At 41.0% G+C, this 18,522-nt stretch overlaps 1 protein-coding gene across 1 annotated transcript; it reads left to right on the top strand.

Annotated features, from left to right (window-relative positions):
- The first annotated feature begins 298 nt into the window (after positions 1-298).
- On the top strand, positions 299-13,165 carry LOC140219112 (uncharacterized). Its single transcript, XM_072288996.1, has 4 exons — positions 299-2,097; positions 4,553-4,685; positions 4,930-5,621; positions 12,429-13,165. The coding sequence occupies exons 1-4, from the start codon at positions 1,975-1,977 to the stop codon at positions 12,627-12,629; spliced, it is 1,149 nt and encodes a 382-aa protein (XP_072145097.1). The 5' UTR covers positions 299-1,974; the 3' UTR covers positions 12,630-13,165.
- Positions 13,166-18,522: the final 5,357 nt, after the last annotated feature.

Raw genomic sequence — 18,522 nt, 5'->3', positions numbered from 1 at the left:
TGTGGTCACACTCCCGAAGGGGAGTGCGCTTCCGTCCCGGTCGAAGCGGTGTGAGGACGAATAGCTCGGATTTTGCGGGCGAGCACATTAGGCCTGTGCCGTCACGGTGCTGCTTGATGGCGGTAAGCGTCGCTTGCAGCTGTTGCTCAATGCTGGCATCGGTGCTGCCGGCCGCCCACAGGGTAATGTCGTCGGCATAGATCGTATGCCGGATGCCGGTCCCTGCTACTGCCCTCGCTACCCCGATCATGACGAGGTTAAAGAGCAACGGCGAGATGACCGAACCCGGCGGAGTACCTGTTGGCCTGCACTTGTGTTCGGGGAGCTTGCTGCGTGCAGTTCCACTGTGCTGTTGGTCAAGAAGTCTTGAATATAATTGTAGCTCGTTGCCCCCGTGTTGAGTCTTGATACTTGTGCTAATATAGCTGAGTGTTTGACTTTGTCAAATGCACTTTGTAAATACAGCCCCAGAATTACTTTGCTGTCTTGTTGTCGATTTCTTGTTTCAGTTGTAACCTTGCATATAAATCATTTAGTCCGCAGGCTATATTTCAGAAAATACGGAAAGTGGGCAATTTTGCTGGCATGGCAGAATCAGGCTACGTCAACAAATCTTTGAGGCATTAGAGCATGAGCAGTGTGAGTCTAAAACATGTGTTGTCATTCCCCACTGACTTCACAGCGCACTAGTCTCACTGAAAAGCAGCGTTCTGCATACCGTTCGTAAGTCAAGAGTGACACACCCGCAAATGGGCGGCTGTACTTTCTGTGCTAAGTACTTGTGGCTACCGGCATTAAAGTGTGATCAAGTACAATGGGCGCATAGCATCACTGCATGCAAGAAGTGCACACATTACATTGCTACAACAGTTTCGCCACAGTGGTTATTGAACATTGCTGATGCTGCAAAATATGTAAACTGGTGATACAGTGCTTTTCTGCAAAGCCTAGGCCACCATTAGCCATCACGTGCAAGTCTTACTGGTGACCCTCAGTATATGCAGAATGTACTGTAGACCACACATTTGGGCGCTCTTAGAAGCTGTGTTGCCTAAGATTAGTTTTCGCTATTCTATTGTCAGCCATTGTGCCATGTGGCTGATAGTGAATGATGATGATGTACCCGAGTGGAAACCATGACAGCGCAGAAGGTATACACGAGATAGAAAAGGGATGCACAGAGGAGCAGAGAGCTTAATTGGAGGGTAGTTTTAGTTAGCTAGTTTGCACACTGGCTATGCACAGAGGAAGGGTTAAAGGGTATAAGATTATTGCAGTATACTTGGACATGAGATGTACATTCAGATGTCTGATTCAAGGACTATAACATTCTTGTATATGGTTCAGAAATTCTAGCGCTCTAATACGCTGGATGTAGGATAACTTTTTGCTGCCACATTGGTTCTCAAATATTTACTCACCCAAATTTAAGGTTTGTCGGTGCCAGGCTATACCAAAATGAAAATTTGCCAAGCCTAACTTCTAACAGATATGTCGGCATGAAAAATTGCTAGCAAAAATTTCTGGGCTGTCCCACCCCTGATGGAGTCTTGTGCAAGAACAGCATTTGCCTTGGTCTAGCACATTTGTCAGAGCTGAATTGCTTGATATGAACTATGTTTGGTTTTCCTCCCTGTGTTTTTTTTTTCTTGTGCACAATGTCGATTGAGATTCACATGCTTTCTAATGTATTACTGTTGCTAGCTGGTGTATTATTGCAATTCATATCTTCGATGCAATTTTACTTTTTCAATGATAAAAGTGCGCAGTTGCTTGTTAAATGGCACAAGGGCTAGGTATGGCAAATTGTTGTGTGGAATGTGTTCGTCGAAATGCTGTAAATAAAATTTTTTGGTTTCTTAGCTTTCGGCCAAGTGTACTGTGAGGAATTATACACTAAACACAGTACACGCCAGAGTCCGTGAACCCTTTAAGCTCAACTTTTTCACCACATACTGCAGGAAAAGAACAGCAATGCCTCTTGTAAAACTGTGGAATGCTGACCGCACAATCAAAAAGGTGGCTCAGGCTAGTTCTCTAGAAGAGGTGCTAGCCCAGGCAAAAGAAAAGGGCATCTGCAATGCAGCAAATGCAAAGGTAAAGTACAAATATTATTTCACCAAGCAGAAATTTTCTTTAATGTAGTTTCATTCATGTCAAAGGAGAACGAGCAATGCAAAACGACGTAGACAGGAACACAGAGTAACAGGACTTGCCAACCAAAGTTTATTCGGGGAAAAAAGCAGTTGCTTTCCATAAATAAATTTCAACTGGTAGTTGGCGTACACCCTGTTACCGTGTTCCTTTAATCAGTATTTTGCCCGCTTGTTCCCCTTCATTATTTCACCAAGATGGAACGACATGAATGATTGCAAGAAGGCTTTTGCTAGCTGTCTTGGAGGAAGATAGGCTTCACATGTCAATAAAATTGTAGTACTTCTGATTTCGGTCACCGGTCTACGTTCTGTGAGGTTAGTGGCAGTGCTTCAGGGAACTAGCTCCTGAAAAATTGGTTGGCAACTCGCTCTACATTCTTTTTTTTTTTTTTTTTGTTCCCTTGTCTGCTTAATGCGAAAACCACAGGTCCTCAAACATTAACCTTTCAACATTTGTAAACTTACAGACGTAAACATCCTGGTTGTGTGCTTCAATTCTTCGATGTGTACGGCTGCTTAGTCTAGACGTGTTGCACATGTGCAGCCTTACTTTTTCGTATCTTGGTCGCTTTTGGCTTAGTAAAAGTTATCGAAACTTGTGATGTTCAATCTATCTCAATTAGGACACAGTGTAATCAATTTTCACCTAGGCCCCAAAGCAGTCATTCTCGAAATCCATGACATTGCGATAAGCTGGTGCATGAACTTCAAGGTGGCATCGCCACCTGCCTTATGCCTTTACGGCATATCGGGCCTCTTGTTAGAAAAGCAAGACCATTTTTGGTATTTAGAAGGATGATTTTTTAATACAAATAACATTTTTTTCATCATCATCATCAGCCTATATTTATGTTTACTGCAGGACAAAAGCCTCTCCTGGTGATCTCCAATTACCTTTGTCTTGAGCTAGCCCATACTAAGTTGCACCGCAAAATTTCCTAATTTTCTGCTGTCCTTGACTACACCTTGGCACACATTCTGTAACTCCAATGGTTCACTGGTCATCTGCCCTACATATTACATGGCCTGACTGAGCTCCATTTTTTTCCTCTTAATGTGAATTAGAATATTTGCGATCTCCATCTGCTCTCTGATCCACACTGCTCTCTTCCTGTCGCTTACGTTACACCTAACATTTCATTCCATCACTCTTTAAGCAGTCCTTCACTTGTTTTCAAGCATCTGTGTGAACCTCAAGTTTCTGCTCCACATGTAGTTACTGGGAAAATGCAATGATTGTACACCTTTGTTTTCAGTAATACCGGTGAGTGCCCGGTTATGATTTGATAATGCCTGCCATATGTCCTGCAGCCCATTTTTATTCTATAAATTTTCTTAGTATCATGATCCCCTATGAGTAAGTGAACTAGACAAGCATACTCCTGCGAAGATTCTAAAGGCTGACTGCTGATCATGAATTGTATACTTGAATACATCTATTGCCTTGGAGAGATTGTGTCTCCTTGCCAGGCCCTTTTCTTAACAGCAATTTTTTTGCTTTCCTTGTGGAGAATTTCTCTGTAGCGTCCCTTTAATTTTGTCATTGGTAGGTACTTTATTAGGTGCAGTTGACAGTATTGTGATATTGTTATGACAGAGCATTAGAGTTGAAAACATGGTACTGAATTTTCTTTTTCCACTTTTAGAATTTTAAACATTTTTTGTGGATAAAGCGACAGCCCAAATGAAGAATATGCTTCCCACAGCAGTATATTTCACTATTTTTTAAATGCAAGAAACAATCAAAGTTGTCGCAGTAGATGCTGGCGAAAAGTATTCTTCGTTACCTTGTAAATTTACATGGGAGCTCCTGAGCTAAAGCTTCCTTTTAATGGCCGAGCGTTTTTCTGAAGTAGCCAAGAACACACTGCAAATATAATTCAGGGAAAGCTTGAGCTGTGCTAATCAATTTCATAAAAACGGTATTTTAACATGTAGTGCTTCACAGAAACCACTTGAGATTGTAACATTTATTTTCAGCAAAATTAATCAATCCATCAAAGATGTTCAATTGTCGTATACTTCTTGCTTCACTAAGTAGGCTGGATAAAATTTGTATTTTGTAGTTACTATACAAATTTATGGGCTTCATCGTATTCTAACATCTCATGTAAAGTATTATCTTGATTAATCATTGAACAAACAAATAAAGCCCCCTTCTAAGGCTGTAGTGGTGCGATTGCGGCTGCGAACAATAGACTCCGGCTCCAGACTTCAGTGTTCAGCGCCCCTGCGACTGCTATGATCGAGGAGAGTAAACACGGTGATAGAACAGGCTTTAACAATGCTAGCATTCCAGCACGGCCAAGGCCTCGCCAAAACCTTGATTATTTGACTGTAGAAGTATAAAAGCATTTATCAAACATCATTTTTCCTTTACATCATTTTTGGCTCAGGTATTCCTCCAGGACTGGACTGAACTAGAAGAAGAGACGTTTGCTGAACTTTTACATGAGCTGCCACTCAATGACAGGGTTTTTATAGTGGCAGAAGTCATACCTGCAGCCTCTCCTGATCCTTTCCTGTCAGGTGCCTTACTCCTTTTACCTGTCATCCTTTATAGCTTTTACAGAACCACTTAGGCTCAGTACAGTCTGTGTATAAGTCACCCTGACTTTGTGTATAAATATATTGTTGAGAGGATAATACTATGTAGACCTTTCCTCTGACTAAATGTTTGCTTTCATGTAGTAAACTACATGTTCAGTACATCTGCCATGATTCTGCTTTTCATGTGGAGCATGTTTTTGTCTGGTTTCCGTTTACCTATTAGGCATACCCGAGCATGAAGCCCCATCAAACGCCGCCACAAATACATTTGACATAACAAACATGAGCCCACCTCCGCTAGACACTAGCAACTTCCCAAGTAGCCTTAGAGAGGCCCTTGGGAGTCAAGTTCCCCTCCATCCAAGGGAGAGAAGGGACTTGGTGAGGCGGGTGGCAGACAATTTGTTAAACCTGTATTCGAGACCGAAGAGAGAGGAGATACGCAGCACAGCTGCACAAATTGTAGCTGCGTATCCCCTCTCTCTTCAAGATAGGAAGTTAGATGGGGGGCTGCTGGGAAGAGGTTATGACTCTTTTTTCCAGCAGCTGGAAAACCGAATCGAAAATTTAAATCGCGGCAAGCGATCCGCATCGCCTACAGCAGGAGTTTCGGGCTCCAAAGTGAGAAAATGGGCGTATGGCTGTGCTAACTGGCAGCCAGTCCGTAGGTTTGAGCCCCCAAATGACACCCAAGAAAAAATACAATTCATGAAACAAGAAGGAAGGAAAAACTACAAAGAAATTAATATGACACTTGCAACACAGTACATGCAGGACACATACATAGAACAAAGAACATTCATTAATACAGATCCATGTCCACACACATCGAAAGTGAAGGAGGAGTGGCCACTTCTCTTCATCACCCCTTGCTTCTACAAGCACGCGGACCAACTTCTCGGGAAGGATGTGAAGGTATGGAGTTACCCCAGTTGTTGCAAGGGAGCAAGCGTTTAGATTAAAAGAAAATATTCTAAAGCAGGATCATGTATGTTTCTTCAACTACAGAATTCCTCTTCAATGCTTAAATGCAATTTATGGAAACAAAAATGAATGATATCTCAGAAGCCATTTGAATTTCTCTGGAGTACAGAAATAAGCTGCCAAATGTCAACTTTCGTAAGCTGGTTCCTAGTTTGAAAGCTGATCAAATGTAAATGAGTAGACAGATCTTTCCAGATTCATCACATGCACAGTAGCCCTGCCAATGCCGTGATGCCAGTAGTCATCGCCCCTTTCTTACTGTACTAAGCTCAAGGCAACCTTGAGAGTAATGCCAAGGTGAACATTACTGAATTTTCCAGTGAATAACTGGAACAGTTAAACAATGAGTTTTCTCAATTTGCTTATGGTAGTGGAAGGCTACAGCACAAGAACTGACGGAGACAAAGGAGGCACATAAAGTACACAGACACAGCGCTGACTTTCAACAAAAATGTTTATTTTGCCGCTGCAAAGCTAGCTTTAAAGCGAACACTTGGGAAAAAGAAACAAGATCACACATGCGCACAGAACCTGCTTGTATTGCTATTGCACCCCGACATTTGAATCGAGGTGCGTCGGCTATTTTTCACACAAGGCTATCGAGGGACAACTGACACAGTTATTTCCCACACGTGAAATTGCGACAGCCTCGATAATTTATCTAGTGAGGCTTGATTTTCTTCTAGATGTAATTTTGCATTTGTCGAAGATAGGTTTGCACCCACAGTCACTACAGTACACGCCTAGATGACCTTGAGTAGTGTTGCTAACATTGTTGTGGTGTTCCCTAAGCCAATCGTTAATGCATCAGCCAGTTTGCTCGATGTAGACATTACCACATGAGATAGGTGTCTCATATACGACACACTGGGCACATTGTGTGATGCGCTGTCTGTGATTAGTTTTACACTGGGCCTTTTCTTGGAAGACAGCGTCAATCTGCTTGCTCAGTCACACCAGTTTTCCATGCGCGGAAAAAACTTCAGCATTTGCACTTCGGCCAACCTTAAAATATGCAATAACTGCCTTCTTTACGTTGTCACTACGTCATCCTTCTGTGAACTGTGTCCTTGCACGACAAGCTTTTCTAACTTTCTTAAGTAAGCCTTCTGTGACACTAACCTGCAAGCAGCACAAGGTATACCCAGCTGCGCTGAGGCAGGATACCTGCGACTGAAAGCTCTCTTCCACCTTGTACACACAGGATTGCGCCTGTGCTCAGTGACTTATATTTAGCCAAATGTGATAGGAATCTTTACTTACAATTCCATGGTTTAAATGTTCTTATATTTAGATACGTCTATGATTTTTTAGTTCTTGACGTTTCAAATAACGGTGAATTCACTGTCGCAGTGCGCTTGGTGTTCTTATAGATGTATTGAAGTCCCCTAACCTTGATACATGAGCTTTCTGAAGAAAATAACATTCGGTTTTTCGACGTGCGGCTTCAGTTTTTGATGCAGCATGTGTGCTTGATGATTGATCCAACGGTGAACAAACCTTTACTTCCATATGGGTCTGCACACTCTAAACTCTTGAAGAGAAGTATTGTCTCTTGCCTTTCAAATGCCTTAAAGAAATCTTGTGTGCGCAAGGCGGCAGAAAGCTTTCGGTCGCAAATATCCCGCCTCGGCGCAGCTGGATATACCTTGTGCTGCTTGCAGGTTAGTGTCACAGAAGGCTTACTTAAGAAAGTTAGAAAAGCTTGTCGTGCAAGGACACAGTTCACAGAAGGATGACGTAGTGACAACGTAAAGAAGGCAGTTATTGCATATTTTAAGGTTGGCCGAAGTGCAAATGCTGAAGTTTTTTCCGCGCATGGAAAACTGGTGTGACTGAGCAAGCAGATTGACGCTGTCTTCCAAGAAAAGGCCCAGTGTAAAACTAATCACAGACAGCGCGTCACACAATGTGCCCAGTGTGTCGTATATGAGACACCTATCTCATGTGGTAATGTCTACATCGAGCAAACTGGCTGATGCATTAACGATTGGCTTAGGGAACACCACAACAATGTTAGCAACACTACTCAAGGTCATCTAGGCGTGTACTGTAGTGACTGTGGGTGCAAACCTATCTTCGACAAATGCAAAATTACATCTAGAAGAAAATCAAGCCTCACTAGATAAATTATCGAGGCTGTCGCAATTTCACGTGTGGGAAATAACTGTGTCAGTTGTCCCTCGATAGCCTTGTGTGAAAAATAGCTGACGCACCTCGATTCAAATGTCGGGGTGCGATAGCAATACAAGCACGTTCTGTGCGAATGTGTGATCTTTTTTTTTTTTTTCCCAAGTGTTCGCTTTAAAACTAGCTTTGCAGCGGCAAAATAAACATTTTTGTTGAAAGTCAGCGCTGTGTCTGTGCCCTTTGTGTGCCCTTTTTTCTCCGGTGGTTCTCGCGCTGTAGCCTTCCACAATGTTCAACCAACCAGCCCAGCTAGTTACTCTGCTTATGATAGTTGTCGAATTCGTGAAATCATTCTGTGATACTCTCTCACAGCTATATAATGTTTTCAATAAGTAGACCTATCTGGTTGTAGCATATTCATTCTTCTGTAATTTTTTGTTTAATTTCAACATTGACAGGCCACGTTTCGTCAAAGAATGCTGGAATGTGCGCCACAACTAATGCATCTGATGGAGCTAACTCCAAGAAAGGACACCATGCACATGGTCGTGCATGTGCAAGACCACAAAAATGAAAATGAGGAAGCAGTTCAGGTGGCTGTGCTTCCCCTTCTGTGTGCCCACTTCAAAGACGACGAGAAGTGCCTTTTTCAAGTCTTTGAGGTAGGTTGTATCTTTGTGCATTGCTTTTCTAAAAAAAAAATTCGATATCATTTTGATTAATTGAGAATAGTTTTTGCTGTTGAGAAGTGTGAAAATGAATGTTTCTGTTCCGGGACCCAATCTGTCAAGTAGCCCTTTTCTTTCTTTCTTTTTTTTTTTTTTTTTTTTTTTGCTGCACTACTTTGGAATCTGCTTACATTTTTGTTGAGTAGTCAAGCATTGCCACACTTTCAGTTTTAGTTTTAAGCGAGCATAGCTCTATCAAGTGGATCTGGGTTTCATTTCAGCTTATTCTTTTTTTTTTTTTTCGTATTTATGCAATGCTACTGTTCTGTACACAACTCTGCACTAACCTGGTGTGCTCTTTTTTGTTCCAAGCTTCATACTGACTCCTTTTTATGTGAACTAGAACACATCGATTTGTCTAATTTATCAGACGGAAGTGATTAGACACCCAGACTCCACATATCTCAAATTTATCTGAACTTGTCAAGGGAGACCTCATCTTTAAAAGTGAACTGTGTAGAATGGCACCTCTAATGGTTGAGATTTTGTAAGGACAGCAGTTGCATGTGGGATTACTTGAGTGTGTATAGTTTGTGTACACAGGATCCTTTTGTTCATCCAGGAGGGCACCAGTCTTGTGGGGGAGCTTGGTCAGCTACCTTCAACTCCTACCATCGTCGTACTAGGTAGGTTCCAATGCAGATATTAATGTCCACTGATCCTTGTATAAAGAAGTTAAGTAGCCAACAAGTCCCGATTACACTGAACCCAAAAGAACCCAAAGCAAGCACAAAAGAGCGCAAAGTGTCAACAATGGTATTGAGACCCCCAGTGCTTGGGTGGGGCTTGCGTTCCGGAACCTAAAGCTCTCTAGTGACTGGATCTGCAATTCTTTGATTGTCCTAAGCACCTTCCTATTACTTCACGGCCTTTTGTTGAAATAGAAGTATTTTTCTATTATTGTCATCATGAGCATTTTCATGTTTGTGGCAAAAATGAGACCAGGGCCACGTGTGTTTCTAGAATTTAGTTGTGCTTCTTGAAGCTAACAGTGGAAGCACTTTGGAGCCATAAAAGTTATATTCATGTCCAAGGCAGTCTTACAATTTATGTGTAATTTGTGGGATGCTGACACAGAAGTTGAAGGATAGCTGTTAGTCTAGTCTTGAAATACACAAAGAATGAAAGTGTTTAACAATTGTTATTAGGAATTCATACTTCTGTATTTTGTATTCCTTATTCAATTGGCCACAGTGCCAGCACTGCTACGCACGGTAAATTATGTGTCTTGAATTTCAGTGTCTGTTATAGCGCAACAATATCTAGGCAGCAAGCGTGTCTGTTATAAGATGTGAACATAGCTCTTTGGTTACAGAAGTCATATTTGTCACGTTGCCCTTTCTGCACATTTTTGAAAGGAACCTGCCCCACTTACTAAGCTTGTTTCACTTGGTGTAATTTTAATTATGATTTCACACATGTTCACAAGTGCAGGAAATGTGACACTGGGCCTTTCATGCATTTGACTGATCTGTGACATTGCTTATGAAGTGGAGATGCAACTAATAATGTCGCTGAGAAGGGATATTGCATTAACATTCTTGTCCATTCTTTGTTGATATATTTACTGCAGCTGTTAGCTTTTCCTGTAGCAATATAAATAAGTTTGCCAACAGTAACTAAGGCTTCCTCAAAGTGCTCCAAAATGTAAAAACCACAGCAAAAGCAATTAATGCATGTGAATTGAAAATATGAAGCTGTGGAAAAAAGCTGCAAAAATATGTTTATGTGAAACAGGCATTGTTGGAGCTATATGCCTAGTTTTGTTGCAGCATTAATATTATTCGTCGACTGTGTGATCACAACCTCATTGCATCTGCTTGTGCCAGAGTGCATGAAGGAGATTTACTTCATTTACTGAAGGAATATATTACTGACACAGCAGTAAAGGGCTTGAAACCTTATGCGACCGCTAGTCCACTCTCTTACGCTGACGAGGACTGTCGCCTTCACTGTTAATCTTTTTTATCATCAGGCCACCTTGTCAACGCTAGCTTCACCATCGCTATAGCACAAAGAAAAAATTGAGTCCTTACATGATTTGAATGCGAAATCATTATGACTTCTCTAATTAATCGGTTACATCCATGATACATGTCATACATTGTAACACGTGTCCTTTACAACTCTACCTTAATCCACCTTGCTGTAATTTGCACCAACATTAAACAACCTTGACGTAATGGTTCTGCGGAAACCCGCAAGGTGGAGAGAAGTAATTAAGAGAAAATAAGACATCCACCCATTTGTAGCCATTTCTACAAAGGAAACCCATACGGTTTTCTCAAAAGAAAAGCCTCACAGTTGAAGAAAAGTTTGTCCTGGTCCGGGACTCGAACTCGGGACCACCACCTTTCCAGGGCAGCCGCTCTATCGTCTGAGCTAACCAGGCGGCTGGCAAATGGCAGGGCGAAGTCAAATATGTCAACAACTAGAAGCAAAGGCTACAGTTTGACGTAATGGTTCTGCAAAAACTCGCAAGGCGGAGAGAAGTAATTAAGGGAAAATAAGACATCCACCCATTCCGGACCAGGACGAACTTTTCTTCAACTGCGAGGCTTTTCTTTCGTGGAACCCGTATGGGTTTCCTTTGTAGCAATTGTTACGGATGGGTGGATGTCTTATTTTCCCTTAATTAATTCAACCACCTTATTCTACTCTAATGTCACAGCCAGATGGCTGTGACGTGATGTGTGCAATGACACACGCACTAGGCACATTTTTAGTCAGCCAGAACCATCCAGCTGCCGTGGCATTGGTGAAGCTTGCTTGTCTCGCACCCCAGAGGCCTGGGTTTGACTCCCACCTAGACCCAAATGTACCAAATTTTATTTTCAGAGTTATTAATTTACTTTGTTTAAACATGTTTTTACTCCTTGTGTTGTCGGCCCTATTTTTCTAACCACCGCTTGATCATGCTGGATTTTCTGCCTCGTCAGACATAAGGCAGAAATTTTGTGACCCCTCTGTACATGCCAGCTGCAGTGTAGCCCACTGCTAAAGGGAACACCTCAGTGTAGTGCTTGTGCCGATTTTTCCCTCTTGCAAGTTTACAATGTTCCAACTTTGCAGCAGATGACTTGTGGTTAGGGGCACACCAGCACTTTTCTACATACCTGTGCAGTGCATCGGCACAGCTTCAACAAAAACTTGCAGCTATAGCGCCAGCAGTATGAGAGCTGCGCATTAGCGAGTCCTAAATGCCACACACTTTACATGTTTCACATTCAACAAAATGCATTACTTTGTCATACAGAAAAGAAGGTGCATATGGCAAACACAATAAAGCTGCAACTTACTTATTTAAACAACTGTCTTCCTTCTTTGATATAACAAAATATGTTATTTTCATTGAAAGGCTATATAAAATTTGAAATATTTTTCAAATTCTTAATCTAATACAATAGTTTACAACACCTAGCCCAATCAACAGCCCTACAATCACTAGCTTGTTATTGTTATGCCCCTGTAGTGGGTGAGCAAAATTATTTCGAGAGAAAGCAGGCAAGCAAAAACTACATCATGGTCTCCAATGTGGGAAGGTGCTGCTGTCACAGTAAACGAGTATAGAACAGGAGGAATTGATGGTCTGCTATCATTTTTCTGAGTAGAACTTGTTGCTGGGTGAGTTGGTTGGGATATAATGAATACATTGTTGCACCAAAAAAGGAAAATAAAGACTTGGGAAGGAAGAGTACGCAACGACGCTCAATCAGTGCTCAATCTGTTGTTTCGTACTCTTCCTTCCCAAGTCTTTATTTTCCTTTTTTGGCGCAACAATGGATTCATTATATCTTTTTTCCAGAGGGCAATAATGCAGGTTATAAAATGTCAATAAATGTTTTCAAATAGAATGTAATTGTGTTTTGATCATGCTATTATTGCAGGGAGCATCTTCAAAAAAGACTGCTATATAGCAGCAGAAAACCAGCTCCTTTTTTCAGAAGGAGTAGATTTTGTGGAGGCGACGTGCCTGCTGTTTTTGACATATTATGTATTAAATATGTCGTATGCTGAAGGAGCAGCCACCACATTAGAGTTTTTGCAAAGGTACAGGACATCCGTATGCAGCATTCATTGAGCATGTCAATTGCAAGTTGTAGAAGCTACGTGTGATGTTTTTTTTTTTTTTCATTTACCTGTGTAATGTGTATTGGTATTCTCTTAGTTTTAAGTTGCGAAATGTAACATACTGATAAATTCTCTCACTTGCTTCTTTTTCAAAGCTTTTCGGTGTATTAACACCGCATCTGTGAGTTATCATACATATTGATCATACACAACATGATATTTTCAACAAGTGCCATTCTACATTTTTACAGTACCAGAGGCATATGTACTTTCTTGAACTGTTGCAACCACATGCAAGTGCATTGGGCTCCTGCCCTCTTTAGCTTATTTCTGTTCCAGCATTGCACATTGCACCATCTATAGAGTTTTGTATTACATGGGGTTATTGGGTCTGATTTTCAGTAAAGAATTATAGCTGGCCATTGACTAGTGTTCTTATTATAGTGCAGAATGGTATTTCTAGTCTGATAAGGCTTGGGACTGGGAACAAACACATTCTTTTCTCCTAATTCTAATGTTTATGTTATGGATAGCCCTTTCTAATGAGTGTCATGAAAAATAACCACACAAATAACACGCTGTGGACTTCGTAGTAATGTATACAGGAACACATAGTCTGCTTGTTCAGATTCAAGGAGGACAGCTAAAAAGGAACTGCTAGGTGTACCACCTGCACATCAGCACTTGGATTACCAGAGAATTCTGTCTAGTGTCTGGTGCCCTCTGTTTCCTTGCTTGCTTGCTTTCTTTGTAACTGCTCCTAATGCATCTCCTTTAGTGCTTCATTTTAATTTTGCATACCTATATTCCTGAACAAAGACTAAAGTGGACTAGTTACTATTTCAAATTGTAGAGGTTACATGCTTTTAGTCTGACTGGATGGCACACTCGTGACGTGTAACATCACAAATGATACATAAACAATGCAGTTGAAATGTGGGCACTTTCTAAACTGATGCATCTACTTCAAGAAGAATGAATGGGCAAACCACATATATGATGACTATCTAAGTATGTGGATAAAATTCTTTTGAGATGAAAATAAATATATTGTATACTGAGCTGGAATTTCTGGTGCAAGATGGTGCTGTAGAGCAACATGAACTCGATGCAGGAACCAGGGTAGAGTGAGGTGGCACGGAAGGTGCCTCTGTTTTATAATACATGTGACGTCACATACCACATTGAAGGTGGAGCCTGATTCGCGGAATCGGTTACCAGAGCAAGTGCAGTTTTGATAACCCGGCTTGTGTGACAGAAGTTGTATTCTATGTAGCGTCGCATAAATTTAAGAGGATTTCTTTTCAATTGAAGAGCAACGAGAATGTGGTTAAGCCCACAATGTCAGACTTGTGCTACCTGCAGGATCAGTCTACAATTTTAGACTTTAGTAGGATGCTCTTGAGGGCTAGTTGGTTCATACTTGAAAGAAGGTTGAAACTGCGCGAAAAAAACGAGAACAAGGGAAAGGAACACACAACACACCATAAGCACTTGTGGTGTCTTGTGTGTTCCTTTCATTGTCCTCTTTCTTTCTTTTTTATTTGTGCAGTTTTAACCTTCCTTCAGTTTTTGGCTGCACTATCTTTGGAATTGACCCATATTTTTTTGGTTAGGTAGCTAGAAAGAAAAGTCGCCTGACAATGCCAAGAAGGCTGTTCACACTGAGAATTTGTGTCTGATGTGTTTACTTGTTTTACAGACAGATATTTGACATCAATCCAGCAAAGGGAAGCAGATGCCAAGGTGCAAAAAAGTCGCGCACTAGTGTGAACATGAAAATAATGAGACTGGCCCAGAAGCTTCGAGTTAATCAGTGAACCTGTGAGTGTGTACCCTGTAGATTTTACTGATGCCTTGCCATTCTGGCTGAATATTATTTTGGTTGTTGCTTCATACTGTCCATTTTTATTGTTAATTTGTGTAGTCTATTTACCATTGCACCAGGGGGGTTGTTCTGTAAGGGTCTGCCTAGTTGAACGTCCATTTCAGTCGCTTCTAATTGGCTGAAGCAGTATGAGCAAAGAGGAGGCAGGCTGGAGGCACCTTACTCATTTTTGCTTGTTCAGCTCCAGCCAAACGGCAATGTACGAAATAAACAGTCGACTAGGTGGATTGTTACACAATTAACCATCCCGATTTGCCACAGTAGCTATGGCATTTTGCTGCAGACTAAGTCATGAATTCAGTTCCCAGCTGTGGCAGCCGCATACTTATGGGTAAAGAATCAATAAATGCTTGTGTACTTAGATTTATGTGCACTTTAAAAAACACAAGATGGTGAACATTAATTTAGAGCTCTCCATTACAGCATTTCTCATGGCCCACTGTGTTGTTCTGGGGTGTTAAACCGAAAAATATCTCAACAATATAGTACCTTAGTGTGAACATGCCAGAGGTTGGTAACCAAGGCTGGGATGGAGCAAAAGTGGTCAGACATTTGTTCAATGCCAGCTTGTGATAATATGCATTTTATTCAGTATTTGTCCTAAGCATATGGTACCTAAGCAACCTTTACATGATCAAGAATGTTAAGTACATATGGCACGATAAACAAAACATACTTCTGTTACAGTTGGAGAATGTGGGTGCATAAAACATTGCCATTAAATTTTCATGATGGGCATGTATGAAGACGAAATTACTTTGCTTCAGTTAATATAGCTGCACAGTAGTGTCACAAAATTTACTACCCGTCTTGTCATCATCATCTGTTTATGTCCACTGCTAGACAAAAGTCTCGCCTAGCTACCTCCAGTTAACCCTGTCCTTCAATGCATGCTGAATCCTGTGTTAAATATCCTTAATCTAAAGCCATCTTGCATCATCCTTCATGGATTTTTCTATCGTTTTCACATATGTAGTTATATATATGAACACCGTAGTGGGTAGAGGGACTGAGGCTGGTTATATAAAACTAAAGGGGCACTAAGCAGAATAAGCTGTGCTGTATTTTTATGTTACCGAAAAAAAAAGCACAGCTCTTACCAGAGTGGCTTGGTAAGGCAAATATTATGTGGGCTTGAAAGCATTTTCTTGGCCTAATTATTAATTTTTAGTTGGTCAAGGTAGTATTCTTGCATTCTGCCTGTTCCAAAGACTGAACTCTGCAGGAATTGAGAATTTATAATGTGCCACAATGGCACAACTACAAAGGAGATTGTTTGAAGTGCAAGCGTCACACTAACATACAAGTGCTGGGGTTTCGGTGCAAAATAAAATAAAAGGAAAGTTTGGCCTTCATTTTTTTAGCCTGTCATTATGAGATTAGGAAAAATAAGGTTTAAGATCATCTTTTTAATCTACACTAATTCCATGCTTCTGTTTAGTTTGCCTCATTTTCACTGTACACATTAATTTTAATTTACATTCACGTTAGTGTCTACCTAACCAAATTGAGTCCTTCCAATTTTCTCAATTCTTTTTCTACATTTTATAGTGGGGCCTCGAAATCTGCAGTCTTGATGGATCAGGTGGCATAAAAGGATCATGTAGCGAACTGCCTGCATACAAGGCTGCAGCATAGGAACCGCTTCATACCTGCTACCGTTGGTATGAGCAGGAGACCTGTAGTCAAGGCTGCATTTGTAAAGATATACATTAAGTTATGAAGGAACTTGTAGCTGTCGCAGCGCAATGTGAATTCAGAGCAGCGTGCCTTTCTTCCTACTTTTATCTCCTTTTCACCTTATGAATATAAAGATTTGCTTGAAAATATGTGCAAGCCTAAAACATCCAAGTATACTAGGTCTACTCAATGACAACCTAAGAATTCAATACAAGCTAAATTGACAAACTACTGTGCATCTGCCCTCTGTTCCATTGTGGTGTAAAGTATAATTTCTTAGGAATGCCAATATTGAAAGCAGTTTTCGATGACATCATGGAAATGAGCTATAATTGGCTGGTGCAACTTCGGAAGATCTTTCATGTAGAAGTGGGGTAGAAAGTGGGGACCACTGCATTCTTGTCACATACTCCAGTAACAAATCTTTAAAAATGGTATTGCTTACTTTTGGCTACGATCAGAGCCAGTTATGGAATTTCTGTAGGAATCTGTTGTCCTTTGTGCAACAAAGCAGTGAAACATGGAGCTACCCCTGGTTTCTCGAGTTGTGTAGCCGTGATGGTAAACATGGGCCGCATTCACATGCTCAGTGTGCATTATATTTTTGTACTAAAAGTGTACCTTGTTGCGGTCTAAGTGTTTTAATCAGTTTCTGTCTTTCATTTTCTTTTCAGGCCAGCCAGACATCTTGGGCATTGTAAATAAAATTTGTAAATAAAATCATTCAACTTGTGTTCAGAATTGCAGGTAGTAGTGATTACTTCTTTACTGGGCATGAGACACCAGAACAGGTTTATGCATGCATAATACATTAGCATAGTATCAGTATAAGTTTAAATAGCATATGAGACTGATCACACAAGTAGAGTTACGATGTACTACTTCTGTGCAGTTATGTACACAATTATCCTTATCGCACCATCTGAAGTGGCATAGACTTAATAAGCTTTAATCTACTCAATTTAACATATTATGGTGTATTTGTTCGACATAACCCTCCATTTCATATAAAAACAAACAGGCGTGCACACAGCGGTCACAAACTCTGAAAATTCAATAAACGAATTCCTCCGTTTAACCATATTTTAATACAACGGAGAAGATTTTCACGGGGGCATTCGTTTCACGGAACCTCCGTTGTTTCTTTTAGAAAAACGGAAATACGCTGTTTTCAAGTATACGTAGAGAATTGCACGGGCCTTCCGTTAAACGGAACCCTCCGTTCTTTTTTCCTCAAACAACGGAAATTTGCTGTTTTCAAGTAAACGTAGAGAATTTCACGGGACTTCCGTTAAACGGAACCCTCCGTTATTTTTTTCTCAAACAACGGAAATTTGCTGTTTTCAGAACGACGGAGAAAAAAGTTACGGCCTGTCCGTTTAACGGAACACACCGTTTTTCATTGACGGAAAAGTGTCCGGCAACGTTTTACCTTCAGCTTTCGCCGTAAACTGAGACATTTTTTTTTACAGTGTATCCTTGCACGTATAAAAATTGAATCATTTGCTCGTTCCGCGCGACAATCGGTAGTATTTGAGCGATGTATGTACATCCAGTTCCGGCTTCGCGCTATTGGCTAGTCGCTCATAGCACTTCTGGGCGACGAGCGACGATTTCTAGATTTCCAGAACCGAGCCATCTGTTCAAGCGACGGCCCGTTTTGTCGCTCGAAGCCGTCGCTCGTCGCCGTCGCGCACTAAATCGCTCTCACAGTGTTTATCCCTAAGACTGAACTGTTTTTGCTCATGTTGAAATGGTGTGATTATAGGTCTGGTTTTGTCTCCTGTTGCGGTTTTCGTGCACGGTGCCAAACTGGAAGGATGCTTATGTCTACGAACTCGGTGAATTGTCGAGCAGCTAGTTACGCATCGGCATCGAATATAACGGCTGCTGTGTGGAATTACAATTGCAGGGGCGCTTTGCATGCGCTTATTGTTTTGGACATGCCTGTGCATTTGCTAATATGAGTTGGCGTGTCAGAGTTATGTCATATGAACAGCTAAATCAGCCTTCCTCTGGGGGTTACAAGCGTAATGTGTGCATTTTGCTATAGCATGGCAGATCAAGATGTGTTTATCGCTTGAATATTTTTAGTAGAGAAATAAAATATCAAAATAAAATGTTGCTTTAATTCCGTGTTACCACTCTGTCGTACGCAGAACAATAGGTTGGTGTAATAAACTAATAACTGCGGTTTAACTGCAACTTTTACATGCCTACAAGAATCTAAAATGCTAGATTTCAAACTGCAGCAGTAGTCGGGTCTGTCAAAAATGAACTCCACTGCGCACCTCATGCATGAAAATAAGTTCATGCCTTTTAGTAAGCTTAGATG

The sequence above is a fragment of the Dermacentor andersoni genome, chromosome 6 (assembly GCF_023375885.2).
Source record: "Dermacentor andersoni chromosome 6, qqDerAnde1_hic_scaffold, whole genome shotgun sequence".
In the NCBI taxonomy this organism is placed as follows: Eukaryota; Metazoa; Arthropoda; class Arachnida; order Ixodida; family Ixodidae; genus Dermacentor; species Dermacentor andersoni.
The sequence above is the reverse complement of the archived record's forward strand: the minus strand, read 5'-3'. Positions and strand labels throughout refer to the sequence as shown.

What these genes read in the sequence shown, in the direction of transcription:
- LOC140219112 (XM_072288996.1), top strand. Translation starts at nt 1,975, where the DNA reads ATGCCTCTTGTAAAACTGTGGAATGCTGACCGCACAATCAAAAAGGTG. An exon ending in GCAATGCAGCAAATGCAAAG is followed by an intron (nt 2,098 to 4,552) that starts GTAAAGTACAAA and finishes TTTTTGGCTCAG; the next exon opens with GTATTCCTCCAGGACTGGAC. An exon ending in TCCTGATCCTTTCCTGTCAG is followed by an intron (nt 4,686 to 4,929) that starts GTGCCTTACTCC and finishes TTTACCTATTAG; the next exon opens with GCATACCCGAGCATGAAGCC.